Source organism: Dendronephthya gigantea, unplaced genomic scaffold, assembly GCF_004324835.1.
Source record: "Dendronephthya gigantea isolate DGI-Jeju-01 unplaced genomic scaffold, DenGig_1.0 000530F, whole genome shotgun sequence".
NCBI lineage: Eukaryota > Metazoa > Cnidaria > Anthozoa > Malacalcyonacea > Nephtheidae > Dendronephthya > Dendronephthya gigantea.
This window is the reverse complement of record NW_021163540.1, coordinates 21,664-40,172: the sequence shown is the minus strand read 5'-3', so window position 1 is coordinate 40,172 and position 18,509 is coordinate 21,664. Positions and strand designations below refer to the sequence as shown.

General features: G+C 34.3%; 1 protein-coding gene across 1 annotated transcript; it reads left to right on the top strand.

Moving 5' to 3' along the window:
* Nucleotides 1–731: 731 nt before the first annotated feature.
* On the top strand, nt 732–1,829 carry LOC114543710 (probable CTD kinase subunit alpha homolog). Its single transcript, XM_028562588.1, has one exon. The coding sequence runs from the start codon at nt 732–734 to the stop codon at nt 1,827–1,829; it is 1,098 nt and encodes a 365-aa protein (XP_028418389.1).
* Nucleotides 1,830–18,509: the final 16,680 nt, after the last annotated feature.

Below are 18,509 nucleotides of genomic sequence, written 5' to 3'. Positions count from 1 at the left end.
ATGCTGACAAAAAAACAGTATTCTGCCAATAAAATTCTTGTTGACGCATGATATCTGTATGAATGTTTGAAACAAATTATACACGACCTAAGCACAAGTTTACACTACTCTTAATTTATTTATATTTATATGCCCGGTCTTTGTTTTGGTAGTCTGAACAACAATAAAATTGGGCCGTTTTAGCCGTGCCGTGTCAATAAATTGCGTGTAGTGTAAACGGTCCTTTAGATAAAATGTGCCCGCCTTTGGTAAAGCGCCAACAGGCGTAAGTATGAATTATAAATCAATTTGTACAAGATTTGTACATAATCAAAGGCTATAAACATGGTGTTTTGATGTATCAACACTCTGTTGCATCTTTATCTGTCAAAATTTATGACGTGTATGAGGTGTTATATGTTTATATCAACCAAAGGTAAACGCAAAAAAGGTTTAAGGAGAGTTTTACATGACTTCACATGGCTAATTTGATGTCATGGCCATGCAAATCGGGTATAGTGTATAAACAGAGTGTGTTTGTTTCGCCTAGTCGGGATTACACGTTCCATATAAACAGGCCCTAAAATTGAAAGGACTGAATCCAATTAGCCAAACTTTACACCTAAGCGGAAATTGGCCATGATTTTGCAATTATATTGTGATAATTGTGCCATATGCATGCAATTAAATTGTGATATGCATGGTTGTGAAGATAGAACTTAATCGTTCATGCAGGCAGTGACATTTATCCAATGGAAAGGAAAAACAAATCAAATAATGCTCATCATATGCGCTCTCTCGGCAATAGGAGGGAAAATACTCGTCGTAGACGAGTAATAAAAAGAAAATTGCGTAAATTGGCGAAGGATGAAGGAAGCAAACAAACAAACAACATTTCGAATGATACCATTGGCACTGGTTTAGCGAACGAGGTTAGGCATACAAGCGGTGAAAATCCTACACATTTAGAAAGTATTAAAAAGCTAGAAGAGGAAAACAGTCGTCTGAACAAGCATGCAGTGTACTTCCACTACCGATGGAAAAAAAGCCAAGAGGAAACTAAGACGAAATGCCAACCAAAATTAATAGAACTTGACAGAAAGCATCTACATGTAGATGGAAAAGTCGGGGAAGGAACATTTGGAAACTGTTTTTTGGCAAAGTATGGATCTCTCAAAGTGGCAGTCAAAGAAATAAAGAGCGAAAGTTTAAACGAGAAAATCACCAGAGAAGCTGAGATACTACATAGCCTACGTCATCCTAATCTCCCTTTGCTTCTCGGCGTCTGTTTCCAGAAAAGTCCTTTTCTCATCATTACAACCTACCACAGTGTCGAAACTGAAGACGCCTTACTATCTACTACAATGTGCACTGCCTTGTCTGAAAACATTGTAAGTTCCGACCTTCGTCCACACTGGTTGGCCATATTGCACGACCTCTCTATGGCCATTTGTTATATTCACGAGAAGAATATAATTCACAACGATATTAAGACGAATAACGTGGTCATAGAGAAGCACGGCAAATGCTTTACTGCAGTTCTCATTGACTTTGGCAAAGCAACTGCAGCTAACAATGGCAAGAGCTACCCAGAATTTGGCGAGAAGGAGCGAGAAACGTATGAGAGGAAGTACCCATACTTGGCACCAGAACTTAAATCTGGTGGAGGGAAACAAACAGTACGCACTGATGTTTATTCATTTGGATATTTAATGAAAGTCGTCAGCCACAGCCTCGAAAATAGGGAACTTTCTGCACTTTATCACTCGTGTAAGAACATTTCAGAACTAAATAGGCCAAATATGCATGAGATTGAGAATTCATTGGAAAAGCTTAAGTTAAGTAGGTAATTTTTTGTAGATTGTATATGCCCGACTGTCCGCTAAGTAGGTCACAATTGTAGCACTATATTAAATAAATAATTATGAATCTCTAATCTACCGGATGCGGAAATTCGGGCTATCACCATGCAACTTATAGTAAATAAGTCAGCCTAAAACAGGTTATTGTTTAATTATTCTGGTCCTCTATACACACGTGTACACGAATTCAGGTAAATTATGATATACATACATTAAATAACTCCTAGCAAAAACGAATTTTTTTATCAAAGATGCCTTGATGTCGCTTTGTTTGTCATCATTCAAAGAGCATTAAACTTGTAAGTGAAATTGACAAGAGCCAGCCCTATTTCCCGCTGAGGAGTCCACATGCATAAAGTTGCTTTCCAGTCACGCGTTTTTCGTAGGCACACGCACGAAAAATTTTATAAATGCTTCTAAATGTTTATTATTCAACATCTAGGTCTACACAATTGCATACTAAAATATATATATATATATATATATATATATATATATATATATATATATATATATATATATATATATATATATATATATATATATATATATATATGTATATATATATATTATATATATATATATATATATATATTATATATATATATATATATATATATATACCCATTTGCAAAAACGTTGGCCGCAGATAGATAGATAGATAGATACTCGAAGTCTAATTAGAATTGCATATGATTGCATTTGCATGGGATTTCAATCATATTACACAACATATGCAATTCTAATTAAATTTCGAGTATCTATCTATCTATCTATCTGCAGCCAACGTTTTTGCAAATGGGTGTATATATATATATATATATATATATATATATATATATATATATATATATATATATATATATATATATATATATATATATATATATATATATATATATATATATATATATATATATATATATATATTTATATATATATAGAAAGAGAGAGAGATTTGCTGAAGCGAATAATTAATTTATTGCTTCCGTGCATTGTGATTAGTTATTCGAAGCTAACGTAGCCCACTTATAGAGCAACTTGCTTAATAGTAGCCCACTTCTAGAGCAACTTGCTTATCAAGATTTAAGTACAGGGAAATTTTGTTACGTTTTGGAGAACGTGCTCTCCTGATTTATTCCTAGCAGGATTAAAAACTTCAAGGCGATTCGCACTTCGTTGGCGATTCATTGCTACAGTTAAGTAATATTCCCCTCACGTGCGTTGAGCATGTTTCAAGTGCAAGGTCAGCGTACCTATATAAACTGAAACGTTCCGAAAAGTTCAAGGTCATTTATATCTGGCTGCCGTCGAAGCAATTCGAAAGTTTTCCCCACACCCTCCCTCTCTTTCTCTAGGTGGTGTGCTACGATAATTTCTATGTAGTTATGCTGGTGTGGGCATTTTTTATCACCCCATCTTTTCTGTGCTGTATTAAAATACGAACGTTGTAACAATTAACTATAATTTGTTACTTTTGACTTAATTAAATCGGCATGTGCTTTAGCACATTGCCATTATTTTATCCAAAAATGTGATCTGTTTTATTTTAGTTGCATGCCTCTAATTTGCCCAGAAAACATATCAGTTCAGAACTGCTGCTTTCAAGCCAGTTTTTTCTAAATACCTTCAGTTTACCTTGGGGTATTGTTTACAGCAGTAAAAAGTAGCTGCAAAAAAAGTCTTCACTTCGATTTAGCAATATACTAAAGCCTAATACGTTGAACAATTAACCTGCGAACACACTGCACACGAAAACGGCTCATCCCCCAAATATATTTACACACCTTGGAACAACCGTGTAAATACCCATCGCGGCATCGCCAAATTATTAGCCGTTTAATCTAAGTGCATTTGGAACAACCGGCTCTGGATTATTAAGCCGTTGTATTCTAGACGTATTCGGTTTAACGAATACCACAGAATTTCATCAGTATTCCAAACCGTATAGTAGTTGGTAATACTACGGAATATTATGGATATTCTGACCGTATTCTGACTCGCTATACGGTGTTGGAATATGTATTTTATTCCGACCCATATAGAGAGTGGAATACTTGGGAATACGCAGCTTTTCGCCCAGTGTCATACGTGTCAAAATATATGAAATCCCAGAGGCACAGAAATGTAACAAATACATAAATACTTGCGCAGGTTCAGTTTTTTCGATATTTTTCTCTAAGTACTCTTTTTTACTGTAAAATATACAATAAACACTCAACCTAGATATTAATGGTATAAATATTTCAAAACATTTTTAATCCTATTTGACATCAACAGATCAAATTCCAATCTACCCTTTTTCGTTATTACGGAGGTCATAAGTTCATCAAAAAGGGTACCCTTTTTCATCAAACGATGTAATGACGTATTAGACCGAAAAGGGTACCTTTTACCGTCTTACTTCTTAACAACAAGATCGACGAAAAAGGGTACCCTTTTTCATCATGTTCGAAAACGACGCGTTTGAGCGATAAACATCGCCTTTTTTCGGAAAAAGGTGGGGGTATTGTACGTATTTCAGAAATGCTTTATGCCATCGAAAAGGGTATATTATTTAGTGCAGTCGATGAGAAGTACATACGTCAAAAGATGGATTTTCTCTAAATTTTGCTTTCCAGATTCGGAATTTTTCCAGTTTTAGAATTGCCGGAGCCGTCCACTGATTTTACACACATATACCATGACTTACACTGTCTTACACAGCTGAGTGATATTGCTGTACATTGCTCTACCATAGATTAACCTAAATGATCTGCCATGATCATATTTGCACTGCTTTACCATACACTGTATGCTGCTGTTAAACTGAATAAAACAATGTCCTCCCATACAATATTGGTATTTGATAGCATAATATGAGTTAGTATAAATTAATGTTGTGCTTGACAGCATAACTTAATGCATTAGTATTTAATAATATGTTGCCAAACAGCATAATATAATTTGTTTGGATAAACTGGCTATTAACTTACATTGCTGTACCATATTATATTGCCTGTATAGTGTATATCTTAAAAAAGATTCACTCATTTCAACCTATCATCTTAAGTCACTGTAGGTATACCAAAGAGCTACCCACCAAAATACTTGTCAATATCTATTGTATAAGTTGCTGAGATTTCATAAGTGTATGACTAAACCCCAGCCATTTGATTTTCTCAAATGTGCAGTGTTGCACTTTATGCTTTAATTCATCCTTTATATCATTCTGAGCATCTAATTATTTGATATATGGAGGTTTGAGTATAATTTCATTAGGTAATTTTCATGTTAGCATCAGGTTATTGGTCGTAGTTGTACCTTAATTCTGATTTAGGCAAAATCACTAATTTAAATAACATTTCATCAGAATGTAACATTTGTTTCACTCAAGGTATATTGAGTAGTTTACCCACAAAAGTACTTATTTATACAGGTGTTTCTACATTCATACATGTATACAGGTGTTTGTTGTATAAAACTCTTAAATCCGTTTCAACTATAATATACCGGGAGATTGGTTAATTTTGTCGAATAAGCGCCGCACCTCAATAAAAAAAAATTAATAAGCGCCGCTGTTGAATAAGCGCCGCGGCGCCTATTTAGGAAGACATAAATAAACGCTAAAAAATGTAGAAATAAACGATTCTTTATTTAAACGCGTTAATTCTAACATTTAAACTATTGGGAACGACGGCCAGTATTGAAACTTTAAAGTTTTATTGTCGAATCTCTTACAACCGGGCTCATATGACAGTTCTGATAGTTTAAAATTTTCCTTCTTCCTAATTAACTCCGTGTCTAACACTTGGGCATGTCGTCGATTCGCCGTAAATGCTATGAACTTAGCGGGAATCACCAGCCCAACTTCGCGCTTTCTTTTTCCTGTTACCTCTACTAAAAGTTTATTCGATTCATCGGCCTTCAGAAAATAATCTATTTGCTCACTTTGAAATAAGCGCCGCTGTCGAATAAGCGCCGCTGTCAAATAAGCGCCCCGTCTTTAAATCGATATTTGAAATAAGCGCCGCGGTATGCTTGTTAAAAAGGGACAAAACATCAAGATGCGATAGATACATATCAAGTGTCATATATGTATACCAAGATGCGGTATATACATACCAAGATTTAAATATATATATCAAGATTTAAATATATATATCAAGATTTAAATATATATATCAAGACTTAAATATGTATATCAAGATTTAAATATATATCAAGATTCATATATTTATATCAAGATTTAAATATATCTATCAAGATTTAATGATATATATATATTTAAATCTTGCCTATATATATATATATATATATATATATATATATATATATTATATATATATATATATATATTATATTTAAATCTTGGTATGTATATACTACATCTTGGTATACATATATGACACTTGATATGTATCTATCGCATCTTGATGTTTTGTCCCTTTTTAACAAGCATACCGCGGCGCTTAATCGATCATTTACGGTAACTGTTCCTTTTTATTAGTATGAATAGTAATGCTAGAGCTATTATTGTTCTCAAGGGTCACAAGTTGTTATATTTGAAATGTAGGCATTCTATGTACGTATGGGGTCATTAGTGGTCATTTTGAAATTGTATTTATAATACAATCAATAACATCAGTTTAGGAAAATTCAAAAACGGACTTTCTAAATATTACAAGTTAGCACTGGAAGACGTTTTTGACGTTGATGACCCAAGGACATGGAAATCTATATGTTTGTCTTGTAACAAGTCTCGTAATCTGTCCTGTCAAATATCGTGTTGTTATTAGATTTGTGTTTGTTGTATAGTATTAGTATAGTTTATGGGGCCGCTGTAATTGGTGAAAACTGTAGCGTGCACCCTGCCAATTTTCTATATTATATATTGTTGTATATATACTGGTAAATGTTGCATATTACTTGGCAAAGTTAATAAATAAATAAATAAATAAATACCAGTTTCTTTTAACCTATTTTATTCTATTGCTAAAAGGATTTGTTAGGGGGATATGCTGAAGTACATAGAAGTCAAACTAATTGATTTTCTAATTGATATTGGAACTGTTATTATATATATGTTAGTTATCTGTTATCTGAAACATTTTTGGGTTTGTTTTTTTTGGGGGGGGGTTATATATGTCCACAAAGCTTCTGAGTGGTTTAAACCTACTTAAAACTATGAATATTCCAACTATTTTAAGTGCTCATGTTGTACATTTGACTATTAACCATAATTGATTTAGCTGAATTATTTCCAGCAGTTGAAGTCACAGTTTTATTATAATTTACATTTTTCAACTGTCTCTTGCACGAACCTGTTCGAATATTGTATTGTTCCAAATCTATATACAAACTTAAAATATTCTATCAAATCAAACTCTGAGGTGAGGCATACCAAACAAGTCCCTTGCATTGGAATCAAAACCATTAGAGTCAGTAAACACATGCAGATACAATATTTTGCTGAATTATTAATAAAATGTAAATGTTTTCTTAAAAGCACGACAAATGGAGAGACAAATGGAATGCCTTCACTCAAGGTCTGGAGAATAGAGTATTTTTTATTGCTAGAGGGTAACTCTCACTAAACTCAAGTGACTAATCTGTATCTCTAACCAACGCCATTGTGGGCTGTTATCATAGAATACTAGAAATACATTGCATGCAAAAGTCCCCTCGCCTGAAGCAATAAACTTATATTTCCATCACTGAAATTCTATAATACTCGTTTCTGCTGAATGATCGAAGTCGTAAAGTAAAACCCTATATCTTCGTACAATTATAAAGTCGGCTCTCGAGCTATCAAATTCGACTATAATCATAATTGTGCTATACGAATAGTTTTAAATACTACAATTTTTGGCGAAATTTCAATTACTTTTGAACAGATTCACCTTTAAAAATAAATACTTTCCGAATCAAAATCTTTTCAACGAAATTGACGAATAAATTCAAAGAGGTGCCATACATTTGTTGGTGAATCCCACATATTAACTTACAAAATACTTGCATGCTTTAAAATACAAAATCTACCCATTTACCTGTTAAAAACGCTTTAAAAATGCTTCAAAATCGTAGATTTTTTACCATCCATTTCAATGAAAGTTTTTCTGTCCGAAGGCATCTTTTACATTATATTTTAATCAATTTTACGAGTCAATTTTTCGTATATTTTTAAGACCACCCAAGTGAAAATATTATTTTAAAAAAAGTTTTATAATTCAAAATATCAGTTATGCTGACGTGAACCCAAATTTTAATTTAGCCAATTGCACGTTTGTAAACGTTTCCTAGTTACCAGTTTTAACTCGTCTTAAACTCGCGCATGCGCATGACGTACAAAAACGCCCAACGTCCATGACATAATGGCGGACAACTTTCATTTCGCATTTGCATCACTGAGCTATATAATAATTCCTGGAGGACCGGCTCTTTATTTTTCGGTAACTTCGCCGCCATCTTTTTGAAGCCACCAATATGGCGGATTTCACCCTTCTGCGCAACCGCAGAAGCTCTGCTGACGCCACATGGTTCCTTTTGACCATGGTACTTACCACTGACCAGGCTCAATTCTGAGCCCGCTACAGCAGCATTCTCCCCCCTGGATTTTGTAAATAAATATTCTTCCCCCTGGTTTTCATATTTTTTTGCCGTGATCATGAAATATTTTTTGTTTTTGAAATGTTTTTAGGTTGTTTTTTTGATATTTTTCGCCCTGACATACAATAAAGTTTTATTTTAAGATGAATACAAGTCATACACGCTGTTTTTGCCAGTGCGGGAACAAATATATATTAAAATATGGGAAAATGTGGACAAACTAAAGATTTTAAATACTGACACGAACTGACAGGTTTTATTTTATTTTCGTAATAATAATTTTGTTATTTATACTTTCCAACATGAAAGTTTACAAATGTTTGAATGTTTTGGTACTATCCTCGCATATTTTGAAGACAACTAGAAATTTATGGGCAACAATTTGACTTTCTAAACCCTAAACTTAACTGATGAATTGCAGGAAGTATGTAATCAGTATTCAGTATGTGATGTTGTCTTCAAGATTTTATATCTATGCACAATCCAAAGTTCAGGCAAAATGCTGGGCAGCTGACTAATACTAAGTGCAGGAAAATAGCTTCAACCAAGAATCATATTTGCATAATATACTTTTCATTCAAGTCATCAACTTGTACCTTAATAGGCTTTAAAAGTTTTCAGCATTCTCTAATTGCATCCCTGGTCATAGTAAAGAATAACATTTATCCCTCCATGCATAGGCTCTACTGATTAGCCTAATGAATATAGCCCTCTTGGAGGTTGATACCATAAACAGAAAGTTATAAAAGTTGCTGCAGATTGAAAACACACTGCTCAGTCAATGCATGTTTATTTTTATTTCATTAATTAATAAATATGACAAATGGTATAAAAACACCAGCCAACAACAAAATCAGATAACATGAAAATGAAGAATAACAATGCACAGTCATAAAATGCATGAACTTCATCCTGAAAAATAAAAATGGAGATATGATCAAGATTTATTCACAAGGTGCAAGAAGCTAAAAAATAAATTAAGAGCTGTGATAATTGATCATTTCACTTTGGATTTGACAAGGTAAACAAGATAATATATTAACTAGGCTTTAACAGGGCTCACTATCACAGGTTGGAATTAATTTATACTGTTTTATACAGCAACTTATTATTTTGTATCAGCACTCCCAGATCATGTTAATTGATGTTGGGTGGGATCAATAGAAGAGTGACTATAGTAGACTCACTGGGGAATGGTTTACCTATTAACATTGATGTTTGCTATCATGAAAACAACATAGACCAAACTCAAAAGATTGACGCTGCCAGGAATTTAACTTTCCCCCGACACAAGTTAAGAAAAAATAATAAAATTTGGGTATATAACATTGCACTGACAGCACTGTAATGTACCAAAAGGTGAAAATAGTATCTTTGCTGTTTGTACCACACGTTTTGATGGATTTATTGTCTCAGAGGCTTTGGTAATCAGTTTATACTATAGTCCAAACTCGAAAGGCCAAAAACGAAATTATTTATAGTAAAAAAAGTTGAAAACTGACGGCTTTAATACCTGGAATGGATGTTATAAAATAAGAGCAAAATGAGAAAATTCACTCCACCGATAGGTGAATTAAGCCATTCACAACGTCAGACGCAGAGCACGAAGCTACGTGTCCTTTCCATTTGTTGAACAGGGAAAAAGGGAAACACTTTTATCCTTTTTATATGAAAAACAAAAAAATATATACGGAAAGCTGAAAATATTTTCATAAAAATCGGGAGGGTGATGGACACAGTTTTTCAATGTGTATCGCGGTATGTCAGTGGTAACTACCATGAGCAAAAGGAACCATGTGGCGTCAGCAAACGCCGAAATCCGCCATCTTAGTGGCTTCACTTTTTTGACAGGAGCCGGTCCTCCAGGAATTCTTATATAGCTCAGTGATTTGCATTCCCGGGCGTAATTAAAATCTCCGGGCGGAATTAGTACCCTCGCCCGGTGCTTCGCACCGGCTCGGGGATAAATCATTAATGGCCCAAGATCATAATATTTCTAATAATGCTAATATTGAACAACACCATACACAGATAGCAACATCAAGGAATTACAATTATGTGACAAGGCATTGTCCAAAATTGCCAAAGACAACAAGTCCTCTAAAACAAACCAAAAAATTAATGGTTTATTTTAATATGTAGTTCTGTCACTTCTGTGAACATTGCTGGATGATCTGAGATGTGGCGAAAATATAGTCTTGTGTGTACAGTAACCAACATTAGATTGATTTTGGAATTCGTTGTGCATCTATTCTTTAAATACAGTAAAATGATTTGATATGTACATTTTATGTTGGCGTCGCCAATGTATATCATGTACATGTTTAATACCCCAGAAGTTTCCTTGTGTATAGACATACAATCTGCGCTAAGTGCGCTTTGATTTTTCAAAACATAAATCGACTTAACAGTAAGTTGAGTTTGGTAGTACATACCCGTTCGAAGTACAATACAGTAACGCGTAGATTCATATTTTCCAGCAAGAAAATTCAGTATATTAAAAAGACAATGAGAAACAGCCAAACTTCACGTTTCGGAAATACAAAGTCAAGTTAGTCAACATTCAATTGGCAGGGGACTGCCGTGGTAGCAATGAGCGTTTTGGGATACTTATCTCTAATAAAACACAAGTAGCCCGAAAAATATCCATAAGTTGTCCTGTAGTTATCCATATCTTATCCATAGATGGACATATCTCTTACCCTGAGATCCCATGGTGAAAACTGCGTTTTGTGTCGACGAAAAAAAATCTTAGCGATTTAAGACACTGGCCCTATCGGCCAGTGTAATAAGCCATTTGGACTTATCTCGACTGATTTGTGGGGTGGCCGGACTGATTTGCACCTTAACGGGGCCAAATCAGCCCATTTCTCGCATTGCGATTGGTCAGTTTGAATTTACCGGACTTTTCTCGACTGATTTGCGGGGTGGCCGGACTGACTTGAACTTTAAACGGGGTTCGATCGCTCTGTCATCAGAATGATAAGATTCAAAATTTATCGAAGCCAGATTAATTAAACGAAGCCAGGCAGCCCCAGGCTCTCTACTTCCAATATTCTGTTATACGAAGGATTACAACTTTATTGTTAGAAAATTGTTTTAATACGCGGACATTCGATGCATGATTTTACAAAAATAACTGGCTCTTGATAAACTTTATTGTGGAGCAGCGATTTCATGCGAGTACTTGTTGATGTTAGACTTCAATAGACGAGGGAATTAATCAGGATATCCCTGCTGAACATGAAAACAAAGACTGTGTTGGTAAGAGAAACATTTAAAATGGATATAATATAAGAAATATAGCAATATACCTAAAAATATAATGATTTAGGAGTGTTCCATATGACAAGTTCGTTCACAGTTATTGATTTCATGCCGCTTTGTTGTGTATATTAAACCTGATCAATTATCAATATAGTTTATATATCATAATCTTCCTAGTTCCTATGCTCATAATATTATGGTTATAAAACTTATCCCGTCGTAAAATGCGCTAGAATGGATAAGTCTACTTACTCAACAGTCAACACTCGTTAGAGTGTTTGATAATTTGCATTATATTGAAGTTTGCGATGCATATTATAATACCCGCGACTATTTATAGCATATTATGTTTGTTATGATTAGCATGGTTTTGTGAAGTTCTTGCACGCCTAATGCATCTTACGCGAAGCAATGGAAGTATTTCTGTTTATTTTCTTTGAGGATATTGTTTAATTTGTGTTAAATCAACTATTGCTATCATAAGGGGATAATATATGGGAGTACGAAGTTGTGTGTTTTGAAATATGACCCTCGCCAGCTCTGTTAATAAGCGGAATCTAGTATGTCTTTCCTGGGCATTGTGATGAACCCTAAAATGAGCCGAAATAATCAAAATTCCGCTCTGCCGATTTGAAAAATTTTCTCAAAATTTCCCAATTTGGTGGAAATCATGAATTGGCTTGGTTTGTCCTTCAAACAAATGAAATTTTCTCATCCGTTTATCCAAATCTATTCGAGCTCTTCCCCTGGTCTTCCTATACAGTTGTGCCACACCACCAGCAATTTTTGAAAGTGTTTCATTTACTTTTTCTCTCACTGTTATATCGGTGCTTACCATAAAAAATCTGTCCGGAATACCGGGTGTCCCAAAAAAAACTTTACCTCTTTGTCTTAATATAACTCAAAAACGAATAAAAGTCATTAAATTGAAATAAACTCCACTGCATGCAAGCAGGGCTAACTTAGATTTTGATATATAACACTAAATTATTGATGCGATATTTACGGAGATACAAGCATTTGATGTTGCAAGGTACTTTCAAAATCTGTGCAAAATTGACAAAAATCGGCTATTAAATTAATTCGAAAATACTTGCATGCCACTTCCCGTGGTAAGTTTTTAACTTCAGCGATTTTAACTTTAATTGTTCGGTCTTATATAAGAGTAAGTTTGCAATGGAAAAGCGTACATTTAAAGTTAAAATCACTAAAGTTAAAAACGTAAAAGTTAAAGTATTAGTTTCGAATTAATTTAATAGCCAATTTTTGTCAATTTTTCACGGATTTTGAAAGTACCTTGCGACATCAAATGCTTGTATCTCCGTAAATATCGCATCAATAATTTAATGTTATATATCAAAATCTAAGTTAGCCCTGCTTGTATGCAGTGGAGTTTATTTCAACTCAATAGCTTTTACCGTTTTTGAGTTATATTAAGACAAACAGGTAAAGTTTTTTTTGGGACACCCGGTACAATATTCTAACAGATCAACAAAATTCACGGGCTTGCCTCGATTAGCCGTCGAAGTAGGATCAGAACTCGATGACGATGGCCGATCAGGGCAAATATCTGGTTGACTCGTCTCAGTCGTCTGGCCTGAATTTGGCTTATTAACATACCCGTATACAACAATGCCGTGCCATTGCTTCAAAAGAGGATAAGGTATATCCAGCGTACAGATGATTTTTTTTTCATTATTCCTAGCTGCATACCGTAAATCCGGTTGATAAAGCCTGATTTCATCCTCAAAAGACCAGCGATTTTTAGACAAATTGTCCGACATTTTACTTGCAAATGAGGTATTACGACATGTTTACACGTGGAAGTGTAGGGAAAACCCCTGCAGACATTCCTGAAATAACATGGCGAAGTATACAACCGAGAAAATCAAAACACAACAAGAAATTGCCAAGTTTCTCGCCGTACAATTTCAATCAGTGGCCATAACGCATGCTATGATCACCGGCGATATTGTGCAGTTTTTCAAAGCGTTTTGGAACAGGTTAGAGCACAAAATAAGGCACTTATTTTGAACGCAAAATGAAGACTAACATGTAAACATCGTGTACAGATTTGTGGAAGTAAAGCAAAGTATGATGCAGAGGCGCAAAAAGCACTTATTTGCATCAAGTTTGTGATAATTTTCCATGTATGAAGAAGCTAGTATGGGGGGTTTTCTCGTTTTATAGTCTAATGCAAACGCGAAAATGGAACAATGTTGCACTAGTCATGTATAATAATTTTTCAATTTTTTTTGAAAGAATATAAAATAGACTGTAGTTTAAGATTTGTGGGACTTTAATTTTCCTGATGCATTTCGCAAAATTGGTAGAAATAGTTAATGCGTGCACAAACCTCATACTATTTACTAGTAGGATTTTATGTCAGCCAGATTTTCCAGCCTCGTACCCAGGCGCTTTATTGGAAAACATAAAGGCTGCATTCAGCGTAATATAGAGATCTGTGGCTGAGATGTGCGAGCGCGCAGGGGTGCTTGGGGAGGACGCGACAAATGAAGCGCCTGGCAGAATATGCAACAAATATGGCGCCGGCGGACGATTTATTCATATATTTCATAGATGCAAATGAGCAAATTGCCGTACACCCTATCACCGGGCGGTACATTTGGGAAAGATTTTGTGCAAAAATTATCACTGCGTTGTATTATTCATCATTTTCGAATATTAAGGCGCAAACAGTTATTTACGAGCGCTGAAAGAAGAGTATCTACTGGAATATGCAATGATTTTAATACATCAGATTTAGGTTGCACATTTCTTCCATCTGTTTGACTTCTTTATTTAGTTTATTAATTTGGTTTTCTTGGGAATCTGTTATTTTAACACCTCCAGAAACACTAAGAATTTTGACTTTGACCTGGTACGTTTTTATCAATGCTGAGTTTAATTTGAATCTAAGTTTGTTAAGCTCATTAGCCAGTTCAATGTTTCCATCATCTAATGCAGTAATAGCAGCAGTTGATTCTGTTCATCTAAGCCATTTTCCATTACATTAAGTTCATTCTGCATTACAGAAATATTATCATTCTGCATTACAGAAATATTATGGTTTACTACCATGTGGTTTCATTAACAAATTAGTGTAAATAACTGTATTAAATGTTAAGAAAAATTAACTATTGAAACCTATGTAGAGAGTAATTCATTAATATTCCTTTATAACACCAACACTCTTTGGTATACTGTACTGTACATGAAATTCAACTGGTGTACCACAAAGCAAACAATAGACTTAATTAATCCCTACAGCAATATACTTATATACATCACACAATGTAGATGAAGGTTGTGTACAGTATTCCAAGAAATTACTATAATACATGTATAAATTATATTGTTCCATAGTCCTATTTACTACATTATACTCTCAAAAGGAGATACATATTTTTACATCCAACAACTATTTTTTTTTTGTAGAATGTGGGAAAATTTCTTTAATTCCCCGTGTCAAAGTATTCTTTTTATCAGAATGCCATGTAAACTCATTAATAATGTCTGTTTTTCATGGACATTGGAGTCTTCACAATAGTCCAACAACCTTTCTAATTCAGAGCATAAATTTGGTGATTTATATCTCCCACTACCTATGAAAAGCACAAATATGTATAATTTGAATAACAGTCCCAATTTCTGACAATCGAGTCTTGATATATAATATGTACTTATGTTTATTCTTAAATTCACACAAACTCCAAGCATTGGGGTTAAAGCATTGGGATTCTTTTCCTCCCTTTTTCTGTGGGGTGCTGGTAACAATCTGACCTGGAGTTTGTTATTGTATATTACTAGTAACACGCATATAAATTGCAACTTGATAGCATATTTGATATAGAATAAAAATAAAAATGTATTATTGTTTAATTAATATCAATAGAGGAAATATTTAAATCCCAAGGCAACTAAGCACTCACCTCTAACACTCAATTCTTGATTCTTCGATACCAAACGTATACCTTTCCTCCTCCAAGCTTGATGATACTTTTGTAAGGAAATTAAGACGAATTTAAATAGTGTTAAATACTGCGCGACTGCATAGTAACACAGAGGAGTATACCCATACACTGTTTACGAAACGAGATTTGTCAAAATAGTCGTATTAAAATAAAAAAATTCAGTATAAAGCTACCTTCAAATGATAGTTCTTGAAACGATCGTTCCAAATCATCCATAATTTTGATCGCAGGTTCAATTCTTCTTCAAAATATATCTACATATTGTAGTCTTCACTCTTCACGCATTTCTCACTTTTTGCAAAAATGGGAGCCGGAAATCTGCATATTCTGCCAGGCGCTTCGTTCTCCCGTCGCGTCCTCCCCAAGCACCCCTGCGCGCTCGCACATCTCAGCCACAGATCTCTATATTACGCTGAATGCAACCTTTATGTTTTCCAATAAAGCGCCTGGGTACGAGGCTGCAGATTTTCTATCACTCGAATTTGATACGATGCGCGTGCGCGGCGGCCATGCTGTATCAGATTTCTGGCCATTGAACCAAACGTTAGGTAATTTGCGCATTTTATGCAAGTGTAACTTAAATCGGTCTTGCAATTACACGCACGCATGCAGCATCAACAAATTAGAAAATAGAGAAAATAGATTGTTAAAACAACTAATTTGAACTTGCATACATTTTTATATAGATTCATTAAATTTTAGATTTGTACTGTTTTACAGTATACTAATTATAACGTAATAACGTTAAATAGAACATGTACACTCTAATGCTTATGGAATTTTTGTAGACTACATGACAAGGAGAGTTGATGTTTGATCAAGATAACTTTGGTTCAGTCGAACATCGTTAAATCGAAAATTGGTCCAAAGAGGTTTGAGTAATTTAATTGGGTGGTCACAAAACTGAGATAACATAAATAGGTGTATCTGCACTCAAAAACGTAAAATTTTTCTTATTGTATGCAAATTCGCGAGTATAATTTGTGTGTAGTCAGTGTAGATGCAACCTTATTAATTGCTAAGCTGAGACAGGTAGGACAAGCAAATAAGATTTTTCCAGACATGAGAGTCAATAGATGTATGTTACATTGATGCATCAACACTTGATGTTTCTGGAGAAGTCTTGCTTGGGTTATCGTAGGAAGGGGGCACAAATGGTGTCACAATTAGATGTCTCGAAGATGATGTGGATTGATTTTCTTTACAATTGTGAGTATAAACTCCCCTGTGCGTGCGTTTGGAATTGTCGTTTCTATATGGGCGACTGCACTGCTATATGCTCTGCAGAAAAATTGTGCGCATTTTGACACTTTAGAATCGCAGTTCTATATGGGCAGCATGCTATTCCTATATCCTTTAGTTAAAAAATTGTGCACCTTTGCGCCGGGATGGAGTATTAAGTTGCTTTACAGGGCGGAAATCTCGACTTTCGGATTAAGGAACGCGGTCCTTCCTATATCGACCTAACAAAAACTTCTTTTTCATACAGCCGGGGTATATATATGTGTAGCGCAGATAGCGTATGCAAATAACATGTTATAGCTCTTCTACTGTTAATGTTTGGGCAGATGCTCTAAAGTATTGAAGGAAATAGAGTATTTCCTTAATCCTGATGAAATATTTAGAGATATTTTGTGACCACCAAAAATTTTTAGTTAAATATGAATTGACAGGGAGCCCATTTTTTCTGACAGAGGTCAAATGTTTTCAATAACAGCTAAATATTGCATCAATTTTAAGTACGGATTACAATAATCTGATTAATACAGCATAAGACTATTGGATTTTAGTTACGCCCGAGAATGCAAATGCGAAATGTTGTCCGCCATTATGTCGTGTTGGGCGTTTTGTAAGTTATGCGCATGCGTGAGTTTAAGACGAGTTAAAACTGGTAACTAGCAAACGTTTGCAAGTGTGCGATTGGCTGAATTAAAATTTTGGTCACGTCAACATAACTGACATTTTGAAATATAAAAAACTTTTTATTTCGATGATCTTGAAAATATACGAAAAATTCAGTCGTAAAATTGATTAAAATATAATGTGAAAGATGCTTTGTTGACCCCAAACTGATGTTCCCGACAAATCACAAAGTCTCAAACAACAATATTTAGTAAAGAAAATGTATTAAATTCACTAAGTCTTCGTCCGCACTTCTCGCGTGTCACACCCTCACTAACTCAATTTAAACCCCTTCCCATTAATGATATATGATATTGTGCAGTTTGTGCATTGTTAAGTGCCTGCCCTAAAGGTATTTTTAGTGCTTATCTGTTGGTCAGTTCCCGACAAGATGCTTTCGGATAGAAAAACTTTGATTCAAAGGGATGGTAAAAAATCTACGATTTTGAAGCATTTTTAGAGTGTTTTTGAACAGGTAAATGGTTAGATTTTGTATTTTAAAACACTTACAAGTATTTTGTAAGTTTAATTTGTGGATTTATCAACAAACGTATTGACACCTCTTAAATTTATTTGTCAATTTCGTTAAAATTATTTTGATTGGGAAAACATTTATTTTTAAAGGTGAATGTGTTTAAGAAATTGAAATTTCGCTAAAAATTGTAGTAGAATATTTAAAACTATTCGCAGCACAATTAATGAATTATGCTAACAGTATAGTTGAATTTGATAGCTCGAGAGTCGACTTTATATAGTATACTTTATTGTACTTCATATAGTCATTTACTTATACGAATTTAAATTATGGAAATATATGTTTATCCCTTCAGGCGAGGGGTTGCTGCATGCATGTATTTCTAGTATGACTGTGTAGTCGTGTGCTCTCAAAATGAAAGCATGTATAACTACAGTCTAAAAAGCGATATGGCCGATATAG